General features: G+C 36.4%; 1 protein-coding gene across 1 annotated transcript; it reads left to right on the top strand.

Annotated features, from left to right (window-relative positions):
• The first annotated feature begins 62 nt into the window (after window positions 1-62).
• Snx27 (sorting nexin 27) lies at window positions 63-20,402 on the top strand. Its single transcript, XM_019057523.2, has 10 exons — window positions 63-489; window positions 2,180-2,282; window positions 3,359-3,487; window positions 4,336-4,469; window positions 4,917-5,046; window positions 5,566-5,743; window positions 6,977-7,230; window positions 8,025-8,174; window positions 8,618-8,746; window positions 10,048-20,402. The coding sequence occupies exons 1-10, from the start codon at window positions 236-238 to the stop codon at window positions 10,120-10,122; spliced, it is 1,536 nt and encodes a 511-aa protein (XP_018913068.1). The 5' UTR covers window positions 63-235; the 3' UTR covers window positions 10,123-20,402.
• The last annotated feature ends 1,925 nt before the right edge of the window (window positions 20,403-22,327 follow it).

Genomic DNA, 22,327 nt, shown 5'->3' with positions numbered 1-22,327 from the left:
TCAACGTTCTCGACAAAAAAGTGATACAGCAAAGAGCGGAGGAAGTTTTCCACTTATTTCAATCAAATTGTCCAATCGACAGTAGATCGTTGTAAATCTGGCAGAGCTGCCTCCGTGTTTGTGTTTTTTGGTGTTTTGTCTACCCGAAGTGAAGTGATTACTGATTACGGCAGTTCTTGTTCATGGCAGTCTCATCAGTGATTTAGTGATTCGCGCTGGGTTTCCTCGACCGATCATGGCCGACGTCGGCACTATTTCGAGATTTAATAAAGTGCGAATCAGTGAAGAAAAACAAGGACCACGATTAGTTACTATCCGTAAAACGGAAACTGGGTTCGGCTTCAACGTTCGTGGTCAAGTGAGCGAGGGTGGTCAGCTCCGTAGTATAGGAGGTGAACTGTACGCGCCCCTTCAGCATGTCAGCGCCGTTCTAGAAGGTGGAGCGGCTGAAAAAGCTGGAATTATTCGCGGTGACAGGATTTTAGAAGTGTAAGTCTTTCATTTCGTCTCACCCGTAGCTTAAATCCCCTTTTTCACTCAACCCACTCAATCAAACCTTCCATTGAACTTCGGTGTAATACCGTAACCAGCCATAAAAAATTTGATCCCTAAAACTCCTCAAGGAATTGGACCCAAATAATCAGTGTTATCGCGAAAAAACACTCAAATCAAACAATTAGCCGTGGCAAGCAAGACTGTTTAAAATTGCGTGTGTATTAAGCATTTGATCTCTCAATGACAGAGTTGCTAACGGTGTTGATCCAATTTCCTTCCGAACAAATTTTGATATTCACCTTTATCACGCAGACTGTGTAGTTTGTGAAGTGTGGATTCTCATTGGAAACTTCATGCACAGTTCTCATTGTCAACTCCACTGACTCAGATTTTAGTGAGATGATTTTCTAATACTTAAGTGGCGCATCTGTGAACTGCCGCTGGATGTTGCTTGTTAGAAAGGAGGCAGTAATTTTACAGCCACCTAAGTTACTTAATCACATTTACAACTTTTTGCATTGGTAATGGAAAATCAGTCGAATAATGCATGCAGATAGGATAGTTATCAACTGCGCTATCCTTTTTTCAGAACTGTCCCACTAATGCCCAGGTACCATTGTCAAAACATCTCTGTCAATATTTCTGATACCTAGCAATCCTATCATTCTTCACAGTTGAATTGTTGACCCTGGTTTAGAAGTGTAGGCATTGCCAATTACTGACATAGGTAACAACCGATGCCAAGCTAGTCGTTTAGTTTTTTTCTTCACAAGAAAAGGCTAGCGGTTTCTCTTCCAAGTCCTTAAAAATTACCCACTATAGTAAATAGATAAACCATTATTTTTCATATTATCTTACTCATATAATTGCCCTCTGAAGAGTCACTTTGAAAAATCAGTTTTGAATCTCACCTTGACCTTTGGTCTAAAGAGGAATGTACATTCTAAGTGAAAGTTCTAATTTTGATACCTGTATTGACACAGTGATTTAGATAGGTCAGCAAGATAAGATTACTGTCCAAAAATTATATATGGTTTTAATTTTGACAAAGTCAAAGTATCAGTGTGTTTGCTCCTCCTACTTATTCTAGTCACACATTTTCAATTCAGCAAAAATTGTTTGAAATTGATATTTCTTGTTATGAATCAATAATTTTGCTGGCTATCATGTATGCATTTGCAAAACTACAACACAATTTTTATCATTTTTCCGTGCAGAATGAAACATTCAGGTAACTATAAAGTCTAGAGTTATGAATTAAGAAGAATATTGAGAACTTTTTTGTAGCCCTTTGGTTGTTAGTTCTATTGTTGAGTTTAAAGACATTTATGAAATCAAAAATGAAAGACAGTAAATTTGGCAAAGTATCATCATTCTTGCGAAATTTTATTATCTTTGGTTGCTCAATTACTAAAAATATCTTTAATTGGAATATTATTATTTTGTCTTCTTGGTTTTTGAGACCTGCTTTCGCAATCTGCAATGCAACTCCTTCAAAATCAGAACCTTATAGGTAGTTGTTACAACTTGTTTGTCAATCTGTGAAAGTTTTCTAATAATGAAGTTAGATCTCCCAAATTTTTTCATCAAAGTTTCGTGTAGTAACCAAATTTCCAAAAACCATGAAATGCTAATGGTTCCACCTAATGGAAAAATTTAATATTGATTTTTCTGTCTTTTTCAGGAATGGTGTTAGCGTGGAAGGAGCCACTCACAAGCAAGTTGTTGATCTGATAAAATCTGGTGGAGATGTTCTAACTTTGAAAGTCATCTCTGTAACACCACAGGTTAGTAATCACGAAGTATGGTATAATGATTCAAAGTATGAAAACATTACAAAACTTTTGCTATGGTTGCATAATGCCCAATTCAAACTTATTCTGTAGAGTACTTAGAGTCGTAATGTAAGTGGGAGAGCTGGCGCCATTTTTAAGCATTTTCCTGGTCCCGAATTCTGAGGCTCCTGTATGACGCCGGGTCACTTTTTCGATACATATTCCCATCCCACATACCTGGCTCGAAACTCGTCAAGCAGAACATGGCGCCTGCTCTTCCATTTACATTACGACCCTATGTACTCTATAACTAATTCAATAGGTTATTACCTCTTAGCACCTATTATCTTTCTTTATGGAATTAAAACTTACCCCAGCCATCTATTTTACTTGTTTCAAACACAAGCGCAACTAGTTTCAAGTGGGAGTGACTTGACTCCCATGCATTATATCCCTTGGTAGGTGGCCTTGAGGTACTCTTCAACGGTAACCTCACCCATGCACCCCTGGCAGAACTGTCCCACCTGGCCACTGAAGAAATCCCCGAAAGAATAAGTCTGTTGTGCCTAAGGGCCATCTTGAGCATTGGCACTTGTGGAATGAAAGAAAACCAGGACACCATAATTTACTGTATAGTGCCCAGCCTAGAACCTGGGAAGACACTTGAATTCATTAGGGTACAATAAGTACCCTCAAAAATCCGGGCATTGGTGCCTTAAACTGACACTTTCTTTGCTCTTCTCTAAGACCATACCTTTTATTTTTAAAATTTGCTGGTTCGCAATGACTTGGTAGAATCAGGTAAAAGATGAACAAACAGAAGAGATCTAACATGGTCCCAGAAGAGGTGTCAATCCAAGAACGAAGAGAAAACAAGAGAGTTTTCAAAGCATGAGAGTCGCTGAGGATTTAAATTCACGGGTGTTTCAAATCATATTCCTAATGTCAGGTATTCTGTGGGAAATGGGAAGGGGTGACAATATTCAGATTCAGATTGAAAACCTTCCAATGTGTGGATGCTAAGCTGCATAAATGGAAAAAAATTTTCTGTAACTATAATTTGAACATATTTTCCTTGTTGGTAATAGGAGGCTGAAAGACTAGAACCCTCAGAAGATCATTCTGGTTATACTTATATTGATTATAGTGAAAAACGCTCTCTACCAATTTCTGTACCTGATTATCATTGCCTGGAAAAAAATGGAGAAAAATATGTGGTAAGTGCAGTTTCCATCCTCTTTTTCATATTTCCCATGCTATTAGAAAAGGGCCCATACTGGTGCTCCATTCTTAAAACCAAGTTAGCCATTAACTCATCTCATAGCACCAATCGAAAGAATAACTTCATTTTGTAGATTGTAGATTATCACGCAACTTCATTAAAATTGGTTTTTGCACCTCGTCAAAAATTTAAAAGTTACCTATGTCAGTTTGAATTGAGATACACAGTAAGCTGTACCCTTGTTGTCTCATTAGATATCTTTTTCCAATAAAACAAATTTTACAAACTTTTTATTTTTAAACTCAGCACCTATGTCTCACACACTCCAATTCAAATTCTCACCTCAGGGTAGAGAAATCTTAAAAAATAAAATTGGAATTGGTATACGCATGAGTGGCATGTAGATTAAAAATCTCTGCTGATCAAGCTATTATATACAGCACTAAGATACTTCTTTCCTTTCTTGGCTGGAACCGCTTTCACATTATCTCAGCCATATTGAACCTGTTTTCCACTAATTTTATCCATGACGCATTGCCTTAGATTGTCTATAATGAAGGTTGAAAATGCTCAATTCTCAAAACTATGTATGGACAATGTCACTCAACAATGTTAAAACTGTCCGGTGATAATTTTTACGTTTTATTTAATCAGAAATCCATCAATATTAAAATGGAAATATTTTAATTCGAGAGCATGAATATTTGTCTAGAGGTCAAAGCTACTTGGCTCTTTATTCTAGATTCACAGACAGAATACACCCCTTTTTTTTACCAGTTCCGACTTAAGAAAGCAAAGTGTGAAAGTACCTAAAGTTCACTAATTTCTGTCTTGTATTTTCAGGTTTTCAACATCTACATGGCAGGTCGTCATTTATGCTCAAGAAGATATCGAGAATTTTTTAATTTGCACTCAAATTTAAAGAAAGAATTTGTAGGTTTCAATTTCCCAAAAATGCCTGGAAAATGGCCTTTCATGTAAGTTCTGACCTGGTAACCTTGTATGATTAAGTCTTCGATGTTACTCCTTACATATCGGTCATGCAGACCCTAGTTTTACTTCAAAGGGTTTGAGAAAAAAGAGGTGAAGAGAATAAGAAGGTCAAAAATATTGTTCGTTTCTCCACCTGATAAATTAAAAATTAACATGAATTAAAGAATCAATAACAGTGTTAAACTAAATGATATCATAAATTCACAAGTGTACAAGTGAACACAATATATCCGTCTTTATTCTATAGATTTTGCGTTTATTTAACCCAAATACGGTGTAGTCTTGCTTTTCTATGAACTTTTTGACCATGCATGTTCCAGATAAGTAAAATACACATTCATTAATTTTCTCTCTCATTTTGTTAGTGACTTTAAGATTTTAAAGACCCTTAAAAATTTTTACTTATTGATGAATCATAATTTTGTTGCCAGGTTAAGTGACCAGCAGTTAGACTCAAGACGACGTGGACTAGAATTGTACCTAGAAAAAGTCTGCGCTGTTCGTGTAATAGCAGAAAGTGACATCATGCAAGACTTTCTCACAGATTCTGATGATCATCTCGTGAGTTTTTTCAGTCTATCTTTCAGGGGTGCATTTTTTTTCTTCAGTATATACTGGTTGCTACAATCCTAAGTTGATATTGCTGGGTAGTAGCCAGAGCATAAGAAAACTCAAGTACGAGCTATTTGCTAGTCCTACAGAACAGCATAAATATAAAACCTGAAAAATAAGGGCAGACCACTGTAGATGAGAAAAATGAGCAATTTACAGTTATGGGAATTTAGATATAATTAATGCTAAAATGTCTTTATTCGGACATAATGTGATTGCAATGAATCTCAGTGATTTGCAATGCTACATGTTGGGTTCACTAGTTAAGCAGAGTAGGCCAGATTTACAATTTTACTGCTAAGACTGACATAAATTTGCTGCTCCTTCATTTTAAAAGTGATAATTTTTTGTTTTTCTTTGGCTTTTCAATCATGGGTGATGAGCAGATGCTCTCTTCCCAGCGCACTCTCTCCTTTTTGCCAGGAACTTAACGTTAATTAACAGAGAGAATTATCTTCTTTTTTTCAGGGGAATAATATTCCAGTGGATTTGAAAGTACTCTTACCTGATAGGGAAGTAATTGTAGTAAATGTGAGGAAAAATTCCAATGCTGAAGAAGTGTACAATCAGGTTGTCAATAAAATTGAGATGTCCAAAACCACAGCTTGTTATTTTTATCTATTCGAAATAGTAGAATATAATTTTGGTAAGTCTTTTCTGTCAAACTTTTGTTGTCGTTGGAATTGTTAACATGAAATTTGCTCTAGGTTTTCGGTCAAATATTTCCCTCTTGATCAGAAATTTGCGAAGTCAGTAAGCCAAAGATGATATTCCAGTGGATAGTTTTTTCAATCCTATTCTATAAATGAGGTGCAAAAATAACTTGGTAGCTTAAACGATAGATACAATAGATAGTTATTTATAAGATATACTCAAAATGTTCCTATGTCCTCTCACCAAGAACTACTTAAGGCACAGAATTTGGTCATTCTCTCAAACAATTCATATTGTGACTGTTAATAGAAAAGGATACCAAAAGTCCTGCTCAACTCAAAATTAATCCATCAGTACCATTTCTGGAGGAGTCTTTCATGTACATTTTTGCACGAAAAGTGCCCATTAATCTCAATTCTTATCGGAGTTACAGTAAATGACGTGTGCAGGGCTGGATTTACCTATGGTGCATCGGTGCAGCTGCACAGGGCGCCAGATTTTGGGTTTTTTTTTCAAACTCCAAAAATTGAGAATTGCGTCGAAAGTTCAGAAACTCTGATTGTTGATTGATTGTATTGCGTTCCATCTTTTAAATGACCTGACCCTAGACTTAAAGGGTCAAACTTTCTCTTAGTTTCGTAGTTAACAGTAACAGTAACAGGTACCTGGTTTTGGTTTTTGCCCCAGAATCATTCACCCACTCGAAAAAGTCGTATTTAGTTACTTATAGGTAGCACGTAGTAACCAAAGAAGACCGTCAGGTTGGGAAATGCGCGGGCGGGGGTGGAGGGACGTGCAAGGAGGGCGCCTCGAAAATATCTGCGCAGGGCGCCAAAAACGTAAATCCATCCCTGGACGTGTGCGCTAGAAAATCATAATTTTGAGAAAAAGTTAAGTAATGATTTAATCTACCATGTTCTATTCTGTTTAGTGTCAGATTATAATGCAGCTTGATGTCCTCTGTTGGTGTGAACTTGAATCAAAGCTTCTAAAGTATTCTTTGGGAAACTAGAAAGAAATCAGATCTCTTGGCTCCAAGTGACAATCAAAATTTCCCTCTATACTCTAAGGTTTTTTTCCCCATGATCAGTCATGTTTTCTGTGCGGAATTCAAACTCAAGGAATTTAAATTTGAGGCTTTAATCACACGAGTCTTCACCTAAAAAGTTCTCCATCTTTTTACGCCATGTCTATGTTATAAAATTTCTCTATACACATTTTTCAGAACGTAAACTGAAACCAACAGAAATGCCACACCAGCTCTACATCGGCAATTATAGCACTGCAAGTGCAAGCTGTCTTTGTATCAGACGATGGCTCTTTTCTCCATCTGTGGAACTGAGCCTTTGCACAGCAGACGACCTAGCGACTTTGTATATCTTTTGGATGACTATCGACTCAGTGGACAGAGGTCATATCAAAGCTGATGATAAGTTGTACCAGTTAAAAGCCCTGCAGGATGCATCTAGGAAACATGAAGTGAGCAAATTTTTGTTTAAAATTGGGTTCTTTCCTACAAAAGGTTAAAGTATTCAAAGTTTTGGCCTCTCATCAATAGGTTGATGGGTATACATTTTTATTTTTGACTCTATGCCTATCTTATACCATGGTCTTGATTCACAGCGTTGCAAGAAAGATGCCTGTAATATTTTTTTTTTTACCTAAACTGTTTTTTTTTATTTTTATGCCAAATGAAGGGTCAAGATGTTACTCTGAGTAAAAAGGATTGTAAAAACACGGAAAAAAAGCTTTATTTACAGGAATTTTTTTTTCAAACATTTCATATTTATCGCAGTAAAGTTGAGCAAGAATGAACTAGCCAAATAACCAACGAGGGTCCAGTGGGAAAGTCAGTGCCGCTGGTCCCTATACGCTGGCATAGTTACTTTCATCCTATTAATTTTATTCTGTTCGGAAGTTGGGTCATTTTTTCTCTGTGAAGCAAGAGAGTAAAGTGTTTTGTCCAGTCATATGAAATTATAAGTTTGTTTTCTAAAATTTACAGACCTCAAAAGTACGGAGAGATTTTAATTCCTCACAAAAAAATGAGGAATTTTAAGATCTGAAACATCGGCAGAAACTTTAATTCCTCAGAAAACATTGTTTACAGCATGCTCTGTGCATGGCAACCAAGTCTTGCCCATTGTAATGAATTTTATTTTATTATATATGCCTAATTAATAGAAATCTGTGAAAGTCATGAAATTCAATTGCAGATTCCCCTAAGATAATTACATATTGTCAACCTGTATAATATTTTTATCTGTTTTCAGTATTTACGACTAGCAAGACAATTACCAGGATATGGCGAAGTTGTATTTCCTCATTGTAGCTGTGATTCAAGAAAAGAAGGTCATGTAATGATTTGTATTGGTTTTGAGGCCCTCCGATTAGTAGCTTGCAAAGAAGATGGCACAGAAGAGGTAAATATCATTAATTGATAATCTAATAGTAACCAGTTTCCTTTTTGGTTGCAGATGGAACTTCAGAATAATTTAGTGAACCTTTAAGACCATTTTGTCTTTTTTCTTAGGGCAGCTCCGCATAAGTGCCCTCTCTGCACTCAATGCCTCAATCAAGGTTGAAAGTGGCAACTTTTTGCTTCACTATCTCCATGATGATTTATTTACTCATCACAAAGTTTTCACCAGAGTCTTACCTTATTTTAAACTTTCATTTGAGACCAATTCAAACGACCTTCACCACTGACCAATTTTGTATGACTCTCTCTGAAGAGTATGGTTTTCTCATGTTTTCTCAATACATGATAATTTAGTTTCTGTACTCTTCTTTAATTAATACTTCACTAGAAATCAGATACATTTTTATATTTATTTTTTACTGATTTTATAATTTTTCTTTCAAGGATCAAGTGGTAGAAATAGCATGGAATGATGTTCAAACATGGGAAGTGGATGAAGAAGCAATGTCATTCTCTTTTCAGTATGAAAGGAAGACGAAGGGTCTACGCTGGGTCAAAGTTTACACGCCATATGTAAGTTCTCTCTTATATCGCTCATCTTTTATCAACTTTCATTTTTGAAACCCTAAATGTACACCAACAAAATTGAAGGAAAAACTACCCATTTTGTTTCTAAAATGTAATCAGCATTACATGGGGTGCACTGCCAGACCAAGGAAAAACGCTGTATGAACAATCGAATGTTGACATATTTATGCTCAAAAGACACTAATTTTCGTGAAGAATCATGAATATTTTTTTCATTGATTTGAGGTGTTCAAGATCAAATTTGTGAAAAAATACTTTCAAATCTTCTCGGAAATCCATGATTTGGCGTAGGAAGTTTGGCAATGTCCCAAGGCTCATCCAGCACTCTTTCTTAGCACAACAGTATACCAATGCATGTCTCTTGCACATATGTACCTATATCAACAGTTTTCTGCTTAATCCACACTATGTACACTTACAAATGAAAGGAAAGGTTTCTAAGGGCGGAAGCAGATATTACCAAAAAATGTGACTCCGGCAAAATTTCAATGCTATTTGATATGATGTTTCTCAGACCTCCTGAACACAAAGAACTCTCCATGCACCAATCTCAAGAAAACCAGAGCTGTAAAGTGAATTTTTCAATATTTTTAAGTGAAACATTTCAGGAGCAACATTGCAACATTTGATTGGTGATCAAGGAGAGCTTTTGTCTGCTCCCTGGCTAGGAAGATAAAATGTAAGAAAAGAATCAAATTTCTCAAAATGATAGCGTGCAGTGTAGTGTCCACACACAGACACACAGCAATAGTCCCACATCTCCTCTAGAAAATGTATAAGGGAAGGTCACAAAATTCACTTTTCAATCTTGCTTTTCTCAACATTGTCCCATAGAAAGTTCAATTTTATAAACTCATCACGTTAGGAGGTTTCAAGGAACATTATATTAAATAATATCGAACTTTAGCTGGTGCTAAATGGCTTGGTAATGTGCATAGTCCTTAGTGAGGATCCAGAAGAAAGGGAATCTTCTTTTTAAGTAACTTAAAACTAAACTATTGGTACTTTTGCCCAGAGGAGTAATTTATGATCTCTAAAAATTGGGCTCAAAAACCTCTAAAAATGTCAATCTGAACAGCTGTTATGATGATTCCAAGTTTGCTATTCAATAAGCACCTTTTTGAGATATAGCTATTTTAAGTTTTAATTTTCTCTGTATGGGGCCGGAAGCTGTTGGATTTAAGTGCATCATTCATGCTCCCTACATAACTTAAAAATAAAATAACCAAGTTTTTTTTTTCTTCTTCTTAAAACAGCTATTGATTGAAGTTTTTTTTCTTTTTCAGTTTCATTATGCTGCAGACTGCTTTGCTAGGATCCAAGAAGAGCAGAGGTACCTAGACTGTGTTTGCACAACCTAAATGACAATTGGTGATATTTTGTTTTAGTAAGGTACCGATAAACTTTGCGCAATTGCTAGTTAATCAATTATAATATCCTATGGATGGAGAAAATTTGCTCAAACCCTGTTGACGCAGCCAGAGCTCTTATTTTGTCACTCAATTGTGATGACACAAAATCACCAGTTTTCTCAGGTATATTTACGCTCAGAAAGGCATTTTCGCGGCCAGTGTGGTCGTTTAAGTGGACCAAAGTTTATATAGGGAGAGTTGAGACTTTAAATAATTTTTTCTTGGCCTAGGTGTAGCCAGGCGCATGGTTCTTTCATTTTTTTCACAGACACAAGGACTGATCATTGGGTGATAAAACTGGCGAACTTGGCTGGCACCACTGTGTTTAACTAAAAGGGCATTTCACTTTTTCTCAAATTGAGAAAACGGCTCTCGAAGTTCGGCACAGTGCTCACTTTACCCATTCCGGTTTTTGGCTTACTTGCCAATTCAGGTTATTTCCTAGTATCCTACTGCATTTGTCTGTCTTGGTTGACTATTGACAAAGGCTGTGGTATCGACTAAATCGAAGGAGGAACGCTGATGTCTTGCAGATGCTACCTTCATACAAAGCAGTTCTACTCGTCCTCAGCACCTGTTGCTTTGCTTGCAAGGGATGCGCAGCTAAATTCTGGCTTACAGCAGGCTTCACCTGCCTTATTTTTTGTGCTCAGATTTTCTGCATGCATTCGCAAGTCAGTGCATCAGATCCAAAAACCCTCTTGTTTCACTCCTTTAACCTCAATCAAAATTCAAAGATTACTTCTTTTTGTTCACCTATCCATTCATCTTTTACTTATTGAGTTCTTGAAAATCCAAAATTGCTGCTTTGCTGATAAGCATTTGCAGCAAATGTGTTTTCATGAATCTCTTGAGTTTGTATTTTTGCTAGGAGCTTGTACTGCTGTACTCAGCAAAATGGGCATCTTTCAGAGTCTAAAAAAAATTGAGTTAGACTCTGATTCAATTTGAGGGCATTAAGTAGTAAGATTATAATCAGCAGTTGCTGAAGGATCAGTCTTCTCAATTGCTGAATTTTTTTTATGAGATGCTAATTTTATTTCATTCTCTGCAAAGGTTTTTGTCATTCTTCTTTTCAAATTAGATAAGCAGCCAAAAAAAGAAAAAAATTTGGTCAAAACCTCATGATTTTAACCTAGTAACAATGTCTGAGCTTCATATTGATACTGCTTTCAGCACAGAGAAAGAAATAAATTCATATTACATAAATATTTAATTGCTCCATGCACAAAGCAAGCTACTACCTTTTCTTTTATGCAAACTACCTTTAATCGCTTTAAGTTTTGTATGAAGCTATTTTGTTTATTAAAATGACACGCTTGGTACTTGATGTTTTCAAAATAAAGATGTAGAAAAGAATTTACCACTTATTTTACACCGAAGCAAAGTGAGAGGTAAATTTTCTACTTATTTAATATTTTAGCTCTTTTGAAGTGCCTCAACTCTCTCTGTGAAAAGACTTTGGCCAAAAGTGCTACTAGAATGCAAATTATTGAAAACTCATGGTGCTTGTTTTTACCCACCAAAATTATGGCAACTCACATGTTTCCCAAAGGCTAAATTTGAAGAAATTAGGTATTATTATTGTTTTATTGGTCTCAAGCTTTTGCTCTCTCTTTTTGACTATGAAAACATCAGAACTGACCATTCATTCCATTTTTCAAGCTTGCTTTAAAGTGTTTCATTTGGGGACCAAGCATTGTTAGATAAGCTTGTTCTCACCCCAATCTGAAGCAACACATGCAAGGGTCATCCAAAAATTAACATGGTCATTTGTCAGGAACTGAAAATGAAAAATCAAGTCTGTAAAAAGCACTTGACTCTTTTATCCAAAGATTTTCAAAAAGGTCAAGTTTTTCAAATGTGGAATTGCGGTTTGCAAGAAAATCAATTTTTATATAAAATATTGTTGCCACTCCAACGTAAGGGCGTATTCCTGTTTCCACATGAGTTTTAAAAAGCACAGATTTATGTTAAGTGTGGTCCACTAAACAAGAAGTCCTTTGAAACACAATCTCTGCTATTTTAGCTTTTCTGGTAAAAGTCTTTGAGTGCGGAAATTTTCAAATTTAGTACTTAGAGTCAAAACAATTCGTCACTTGTCAATACCGCCAGCATTCTTCAAAAATGTTGCTAACAGCACTAATTGCAGAAGCGGCTCATATAGCATAAGTGGGTGTCTGTACAGTTGATTGAAATGTTTATTAATTTTTTCGGTTTCGTTTTCATAAAAAACTTTTTTTTCTTGTTGGGCTAATCTGCAACGAAATTGGTGATGTTTATTATACAACAGCTAGCCTAAGCATATCAAGCACTGATCTGAGGATGAGCACAATGCTTGAAATAGCTATTACCAAATAAACACCATCTTTTTTTTCACAGATTGGCTCCATACGAATGTTTGTGATGCCTGATTCCGAAAAGAGACTCCACTATTTAAGAGCAATTTGATGACTCATACCTGTCCCGCAATACTGAATAAATAGCTTCTGATAAATATTTACAGTTGATTCTTTTACATTGGCAAAAATACGAAAAATAACGCGGATTTTACAATTCACGTTTTCCACCAGCAATTCCATGATGAGTTGCGCAACAAAGACTCTATGATTAGTCTAATAGATTATGTTAAATAGACTTAAATATATAGAACAACTTGAAACCAAAGTTCTATTTGCTGTGCATGGATTTCAGTGCTCTTTTATACACACAAACGCACAGTGCCATTGTGGCTTTAATTCTCCTCTGTGCTTTCACTCACAAGTGCTACGCCCTTTTGTCTTCGACCAGTTGTGAGCATCTTCGCAAAATTAATTTTATCTGCTTTTAAATTTTGAATCTCATGTTCTAGGATTATATTTAGTTCTCTGAAAGTGAAGGAAATAATTTTCATGTGGCCCATGTTTGCCGAAAATGCATGAATTTCTCAGAAGTTTTTCTTGCAGTCAGTGAACTGAAGCTCAATTCATGACTGATGCTACTTTGAGTTAATCGGTATGAACGGAAAGTCTGATCCTAGTAATCATTTTGTTTGGAAAAACATTGAAAGTGTTTGCCGTCTCTGAGCATTCGAGCGTCATTATCATTGAATATGTCAATTGCCATACTTAAAATTTTCCTTTCTTTTGGTTTTATTCTTGTCTCTTTATTTTATAATAATTTCTTTATCAGATTCAACGTTCCCTTTAGATAGACCTCCCCTTTTCTGTCTCTATTTACTTCCTTTTTTAAGTCTGTGATGAATCTTGAGAATATTTACCCCTTCCTGCACTGTGTACCCTGTATACTTATACTAATGTTGATTTATGTCCCCTGTATGAAGTTTGTACCATTTCCTAACTATCAATCCTAGCTATGTAGTCTGTAATCAAGGTTTCCACTCCAGAGTTCATCTCAAACTAAGTAAAATTCAGATTTTCAAGTTGAGATTTAAATAAATGCTGAAACTGCAAGTGATCTCAGATCACCGATCTGTAGAAATTGCCATAATATGCTAAGGAAATATGTTTTGTAAATTTTTCGGTAAAGATACCAAGCGTCACCTGCTTTATTTCAAATGTTCACCATCTCCCTCTTTTCAAAAGGTAAAGGTTACTAATTAGTTCCTAAGATACTGGAACTCTTTTAAATTAACATTGGAGCGCAGAGAGAAAAATTGGTTATTTAAATCGGTTTATTAAATTGATTAATTTAAATCGGTTTTTGAAAAAATTTCAATTTATGGAAAAAAAAGTGTTCATAGTGCCGATAAAGTTTCAGAAAAATTGTGCATTATGTTACAATGTAGAAAAGAGAAAAAGTTTCAAAACTCTTGATCCATCCTTTTTTGTACCTCAAGGTGTATTTACTTCTAGATTTTGTATTAATTATTAATCCACCCTTTCTCTGTTGAATGTTTGCGTGCCTCTACATGTCTGTAAATAATGAAACAAGAATGAAAAAGACTTCATTATTAAAAAGAAGACTGTTAAATTAATAGATTTGTTATAGTCTAACCCCGTTTTACAGTCAAACCTATGTTTGACCAGGGCCATTTCGTCGAACCCAGGTGTAACAAATAGGTCCAGGGTCAGACCTAAGGTTGATTGAGACAAACAATGAATTATAAATATAGTCAAACCCAGGTGTTATCGGGGGCAAAAAACTTTTGACCAGTATAGTAATATGGACCTGTCGATTTAAAGCTGGAAATTGATCATAGATGGTTTGCTTAATTTTCTCATGAGTATCACTTTAATTGAAACTCACCCCTTCAACAAATAATTTTCTCTTTCTGAACATAGATTCATCAGACTTCTTCATTGGAAGAAATGAGTTACTTGAAGTGAGAAGAAGTATATTACGGTGAAAAAAAGATCGAGGACTAGGATCGTTTTTGGTTTTTTTTATCACCAAGTTGTAAACGGTGAAATGAGGAAGAGGGGCCCCTTTTCCCAAACAGGGAGGTGCTGAGGTATTTTGAGGGTGGCGGTGGTGCAGCAGGTGGAAGGATTGGTCGTCTGAGAATCCCTGTTTGAGGGGTTGTATTTAAAGGCATACCATTTGGTGCTGTTATAGTTGATAAGCGATTTGATAGGTCAAATAAAAAGTTGGGTCTGGGTATCACGGAGGTGCCGAGGCATTGCGAGGGTGGCAGTAACGCAGCAGGTGCAAGGGTTAGAGGCTGGAGAATCCCTGTTGAAGCAGTTGTATCGGAAGAAACACCATTTGTTACATTTGATGATAAGCTATTAGACAGTTCCAGCAAAAATTGGGGATTGCGCATAACAGCCAAGATGGTTGTGTCTATTTTACCAATATTTTTTTCACTCATTTCAATCTGGAAAAAAAATAACTGATTTTAGAAATAATAAATTTCTTGAATTTCTTATAGCAATGTTGAGAGTTTCATGAATGTGCAATTTGAAAAATCACTCTTTCTTCATTCAAAGTTGATTTTTAAGTGATATTATGTACATTGCCAAGTACTGACAGTACGACATAACAGTCAAAATTAAATTTTGAATTTAATAAATAAGGTAGGTGTCTGTAGTTGGCAATGGTTTTCCTACCACTGTCCGACTTGTAACAATTTTGACGAGCTGAAAAATGGGGTTTGACTGTAATGCATACCAATCATAATTATTTTCAGAAAAAAAAAACACTTTATGAAACAACGGTCACGCCTCCTAATCTCTGGAGTGGAAACTAATGACTTTATTCTACATTGCTCAAATGCATTAATATAGTCTCTCCATTTTCATCATTGACCTTCCATGTTAAGCTGCCAAGTACTTCAGAATTGTAACTATCACCTTTCATGTATTTTTATTGCACCACTATTTTTCAACTTTGATAAAGAAGTGAGCACCTCACCTGCTCTCCACGGCGAAAGAGAAGTCAAAATATTTTCCATCGTTGTATCTTTTAGGAAAGTTTGAAAGTCAGTGTAACTTTGTCAAAATTAGTGATGCACCTTATTCAGATCAAAATTACTTGTCTTTTGAATCGGACGGAGTTAAACAGAAAGGAACCAAGCCACATCTGGATCAAACCGAGAAAAAGAGGTTTAAAGTTTGGCTCCTGCATAAGACTCAATGTAAAAGATAAACTTCAAGTTCAATTTCTGAAAAATTTGCTCCAACAAAAACTTTGAATTTTTGGCGATAGATAGTAGAGCAGTGGTTGAGTTCAAAACCACTCATAACTCAATTTTTCCCAAAATGTGGGTTGGTTCCTTTCTGCTTAACTTAGTCCAATTAAGCCTGGATTTCACACTGAACCTTTTATGTGCTCTGAATGCATACTTTACAACGTAACACAGCTCTGCATTTCATGAATCTTTATCACTAATGAGTGTTGAGATTTCAAAATCAAGGCTGAAAATCTTCAGGGCACTGAAAGAAATCAGAAAACAAAAAATGATAAAATTTGAAATTTCAATTTAGTCAAAAGTCTACTGAGATCTAGGTTTTATTCAGAATTTCATTTAATCTGTAGATCCGAGTTTTGGAACCCTATGCCTATCTTACTTCTGTCAAATCGAGTGAATCTCTACAATTTTGTCTCATTTCACTTAAACTATGAAAATGTAATGAATCTATTAGTATTCAGCCTATCATAATCAAATATGTAGAAATATAACTTGTAGGTATATGTTCTTCGCTACAATTTTTTGTTACGCTATAATATTTGAAATGCACTGATATTTTTACGGTGTTTAATTTGTTGAATTTTGCAATTGATGAAGAATTTTGTAAATCTGTACATCGAAAATCCCCTCCTAAGTGCAGAAACTGTAAATTACATTTCCAACATTTTTTAAAGCGTAACTTTTAAATGTCAGTCCGTTCCATTAGGAGATAGGTATTTCATTCAATCATCTGTAAATGTAATCTCCACTTTTTATTCATTGCTGTTTGTATTTTCTATTTATCTCTACATCTTGCATTTAGTACAGGGAAGACCCAACGATTATGTATTTAAATTCACCAGAAACCACAGAACAACCCCTCTCTTTTTATTTTGATTGCTACGATTGTATGGTTTTGCGCTGGTATTTAGTTGCAAATATATTATGCTGGAAACTTGGGTTTACTAGTCATTTTGAGTAATATAATATGATGGAAAAACAAATCCCCCCCCCCCAAATGTCTCCACATTGACTATAAATGCTCAAGTGATTCCTTGATAATGAGCTCGTAATTATATGCACATTGTTAAACAACTCAGTGACCAAGTTAAGAGTATCTTGAATTGGTTGCTGCGTTACCTCACTGAACATTGTGGTTAGTGTTGACAGTATACTCGCGGTTGGTCCTATCAACCGACACATTAGTCTTGACAGCACTAATTCTGTCTTTATGAAACTGTTAAAGATCCCCCTAACTAAACTCTAACAAAAACCTCTAAAAGATTCCCTCCTTTCTACGCACTTACTCAATATTACACATGTAAGTTCATTCACAGTTCAAAATTCCCTAAGCATACCCAATTTTTAATGTTGCATTCCTCTGTTTTTCATCAATATCATTTTCTTTTTTACCGAGAAGTTTGTTTGATAGCATTCAGAAATTTTATAAGGGCTTCTGTGATGTTGAAAAGTCACGGTCCGAAGTTATTTTCTTGCAAACCTCTATAAATTGTTCAAACAACCTCAGCACTTGACACTTTGTCTCTCTTAAGCTATATTGAAGTTCCTTTTTTATATGTATATGTATATTGAACAATTAGAATTTGGAGCATTGCTCGTGTATGTGTACATTTGCATGAAATATTCCTCTTTTTTATTACTAAATTACTTTTTAATGTAACAAAATATACCATGCTGATTGTATGTTATCGATAAGTCAGTCTCGATATTGAAGTAGTTAAGGCAGTTTGCTGCCAACACTGAGGTTCTGCGTTCAATCCCCAGTGGTGGTGGGTTTTTAAGGACACTTAAAAATCCATATTTGTGGCCGTGGATGATTATGCCATTCAAATACCCTAACGATTCCTTTGAGTCAACAGGGTGGGGAAGGGACATGGTCATTTGATAGTATTTAGTCAGTCAGAATTATTCAGTTGTCTTGTAATTAAATCGTGGATCATTTTTAGTGTGTGCTATTGCTAGCGCTACCTATCAGTAGGACATTGGAACAACACACCTCAATTTAGTGGGGGCATGGCCAGGCTCTAGAAAATTCCATGCTCAGTACCGTCCGCCAGAGTTGTTGATAAAATCTATTGTTGGCTCATCAGCTAGCTGTTGAGCTTTGCAGGAAGAGAAACACAGAAGAAGGTTGAGTTTTTTTTTAAAGTTATGAAGACAAGGTTTCGGAATAATGTAACCACTCTTTATGTGTCTACTCTTCACTCATCCCCACGCCAAAATTTCATTTTGAAAACACTCCCATTGAAGAGTTTGCAAATCAACTGTTAAAGTTCATTTTAACATGATTTATAATTAGCAGTGATTGATCTAATGCAATTTGTCAAAAAACGTGTGACATTGCTCCTGTAAATTTTTTTTCTGACTTTTTTCCTATGTAGAGCTACATCCTATTCTAAAGCAGAAACGAAAAAGAGTAGCAAAAGAAGAGGTGCTAACTGCTTTTGGAAGGAGCATAGCTATCTCATGGAAACTTTTGACCTCTTTATCTCATGAAAATTTCTAATCTAAGAAGAGTGATTCATCAGGGCTCACATAGCTTCAAGTTGTCTCTATCCTTTCTTTCATTTTATCTATTGTTTTTTTCTCTCCTTTTTTCTTAATATTCTGCTCTTAAGTCACTTATCCGTGACTTTAGCAATGTGTACATAGTCTTTTTATATCAGAAAGTATACATAATTTTTACGCATACACAGAACCCAGATGATCCGGCATAGACTAAAAATGTAATTACATTTTAGCAGGAAAAACTCTCAACGAGAATTCCGCAAATTGAATACTACCAAGGTTAATTAGAAATAACTTTTCTACACTGCAAACTACTTATGAGTTAGTGTAACTGCTGTATAAAACCCTTGATACCTTTTTTCTTCGCCCTTAAAACAATTAAGGAAGAAATAATTTTCATTGAAATCTAATATTTCCCTAAACTTTTTTACCAGTTATGGTTTCAGGATATCTCAAGGTGACTGGCTTAACACTTCACAGTATCTAGCTTACTCAGTGCAATAATCTGTGTTTTATCAATAGGTTTTTCTCAAGTGCATTTTATACCATATGATTAGCTGCACCAGCAAGCAATATCAAAAACCCAATGAACTCAATGCCTCTCATTACTTCTGTCTAAGGTAATCTACTACAAACCCTTTATTGTAAGGCACCCAAATTCAGACCCTCCTCTCCAACACTAACAAGTAATGTCTCTTAGTGTCCAACAGGGTTGTAGGGTAGTGAGCTGGTATTTTCAGCAGTGAAAGTTTCGATGAACGTGGAAATTAATTTGATTCCAGATTATATTAATGTGTACATATAAAGGCTGTATAAGGCTATCAAAGTGTAATTCCTGATTACCTAGATTTTTGAGTGGTGTAGCATAAAAAGTGGATGCCTTCGATAGACTTGACTGCACATACCTCTATCCTCTCTTTGCTGAAAGAACAATGTTTTACTTTGATTAAGAGGTAGTTCTGCATACACTCTTCCTGTTGATGGAACTTGCACCACAGTTCTTTCTTTTTTAAAATTTATCATTATAACGAATTCTATGATAAGTTGAAAAGTGGACCTATAACTTTTGAAACATCTGAATAATCAATGTCTCTTAAATTTCACAGTTATATAGTTAGTTCCTTCTCTTAAAGTGACTATTTTATGGATGTAACAATTTTTGGAAAATGCTGTATCCCAACTGGAAAAGTTCAGCCTCACCAAACCACAATTTGCTTCATTTTTCTATGTTCAACAGCGAATAAAATATTCGCCAAAGAAGTTGTAAAAACTGAGCAGTATGGTAACCCCCCCCCCCCCCCCCCCAAATAGATATGATGCTCTCGGAGAGCCATCTTTCCTTCCTCACCCTCTCCTCCTGCATGTTATGTCACTAGGTTTTCTTTGTTATTTCATAATGTTTGAAACCTTAAAATTTGATCTTGATGAAGTTTTGTCTAAATTATCAAGGTATTTAACGTTTAAAATTTCTTCTCCTCCGACGTACAAGAAATCTCTGGGCGTTTATATTTTCCTCTTTATCTCCTTTTTTGGTCACATTTCATCCCTTGCCATTCCTCATAAGAATACAGACCTGCAATCAAAATAATGTGCCCCTGGAAGTGGTGCTGTTGGTTAATAGAGCTTGTGTCCAATAAGTTAGCAGTCCATTAATTTCCGTTTGCTAGTGACTGCACTGTTGCCTTCCAGTAGCAATCGTGGGTTGACTAAGAATGAATAGGATGCCGTGCTGACACTGTGCTCAGATACCGGAAACCAATTCCTTCCTCTGAAAGAATGCTGCTAAATTTTTATTCTGTGCATGATAGTCGGAAATAAACAACTGCCAAGTTATCTGATGCGAGTTTTAAGCCATGTAATACAGCACCTGATTCGTAATTTGTTTTTCTGTTAACTGTCATTCCCCCTTTTCCTTTCCTCGCCTCACTCTGTAAAGGCTAGTTAAATCACTCTTCGTTATTATTTCTGTATTGTAAGTTGCTCCTGTATCACTGTTATATTCCTATCAAGGATCTAATTCATTATCGTATTGCATCCCTCTTGCTTGAAAAATTTTATTGAATTGTTAATAAAACAGACTGCAAAAGTATTTTCTTTTTCTTTTTTTCTTTTATCCTTCGCACTTTTTGGGACCGAACCTGCTCCCTCAGGCAGTTATTTAGGGCTTGAGTCTTGAAGCTCCCTCTAGTAAAGTGACTACTTGAGTAACTTGTCAAAAAGTTATGCACTGGTATGGGGATGTTTTATACATCAGCACACTCCATGGTGCTAATGGTCAAGGACTATAATTTTTTCAATCAAAAACTACTCGAATTCTCATTTCTGACTGCATCCTAGCAGGGCATGATTTACCTACTTGCCGCCCATCGGCCGCCTGTATTTTGCCGCCCCCTTCTCATTCGTTTTGAAACATCAATAAAAACCATCAAGTAAATGTGCCGGAGGGAGAGGGGTGCATAAGACGCGTTTACTCGTATTGGACACATTTTTTTGCGAGAGCCCTGTCAACACTATATTAGCAAAAGTCCACGGAACTTTGCGCGAAAGTTAAGTTCCGTAAACCCATCTGTGTGGACAAGGCCTTCCATTTATGAAAAATGAAGGAAAAAATTATGAAAGAACAAACATAAATGTGGTTTAATAATTTTAACTTCCACCGCGCGCGCTGAACGCACTGTGTTCGGCGCAATGCGTGAAGTAATCCTTCAGTCTTGTAGGCGCTATGCGTTTCACGCCGATTGCTGCTGAACGCACTGTGTTTGACGCAATGCGTGAAGTATTCATGCAGTCTTGTAGGCGCTATGCGTTTCACGCCGACCGCTGCTGACCGCACCGTGTTTGACGCAGTGCGTGCAGTATTCACAGGCCCGCCACATCCCATCTCGGGTAATCTCGGGCCCTGGTACCAGTTTTAAGGTCCGGGCCCCATGCACGGGGGGGGGGGGGGGGGGGGGTCCGAGGGGCATCTCCCGAGAAATTTTGAATTTATACGACTAATCGGACGCATTTGAAGCTTCCATGAGGAATTTTTCCATCAATAACTGCGGAATAATTATGTTTTTTTTTTTACTTTCAGTACAAAGTACTTGCGAATTGTTGCATTCAAAACATCTAAATTTTTTTTTTTTTTTTTTTTTTTTTGGGGGGGGGCATATGATACTATTTTCAGTTCTATGAGGGCCAGGCCCCCCTAGACTCCGCCTTTGTTTGTCTATGGCAAGGGAGTTGAGCCATGAGCCATTGAAGTCGAGGATGCCCAGACTGGAGACTCTTAGCATCTGACGACGGAAGAAAATGAAACGCAGTTACTAAAAATATCCCTCTGTACTGAAAATCTTGAAAATAGATAGAAATTTTCCAAGAAGTATACTTCTTTGAAAATTTAAGAAGAATTCTACAGTGCCCCAGCGTGTGAAAATCTATTCACCTTTTGCGAAATTTTTAGGGTAAATTTTTCACTTTTTCTTACGAAACAAGGGTTGCATGTGAATTCGTAGTGGCTTTTCACGGGAACACGGGCCCCGGTACCAGGGACCCAGTATCCCCCCCCCCCCCCCCTTGTGGCGGGCCTGAGTATTCATGCAGTCCTGTAGGCGCTAATATGTGTTACATGCCGACCGCTGCGGCTGCGCCGAGGGCTTCTTCTTTTCATCTCAAGTTCTTGCCATCATCCCTCTCTATGCGCCGCGCCGCTCCAGGCCAAATTGCGTGTTTGGTTTCTCTCTTAATTCGACTAATTAAAGGAGAAATTTTGTCGCCGTTTCTCGTTTGTGATTTTTTTTCTGAATCTGTTTTTTTAAACCTACATTTAAATAAATTGCAAAATTTTGCTGCCTCCTAAATTTGCCGCCATGGGCCGCAGCCCGTGTGGCTACCCCCTAAATCCGGCCCTGCATCCTAGAAAAATCTTCTTCATTTTTGATGAAAGTATGGACTGTATTGCTATGGCCGTGCTTTCGCGCGCTTCAAATCGCGGCACCAATCAGAATGGACTATCAAGATTCCTTCTTTTGA

The sequence above is a fragment of the Bemisia tabaci genome, chromosome 1, assembly GCF_918797505.1.
Source record: "Bemisia tabaci chromosome 1, PGI_BMITA_v3".
NCBI classification, from domain to species: domain Eukaryota; kingdom Metazoa; phylum Arthropoda; class Insecta; order Hemiptera; family Aleyrodidae; genus Bemisia; species Bemisia tabaci.
The sequence above is the reverse complement of the archived record's forward strand: the minus strand, read 5'-3'. Positions and strand labels throughout refer to the sequence as shown.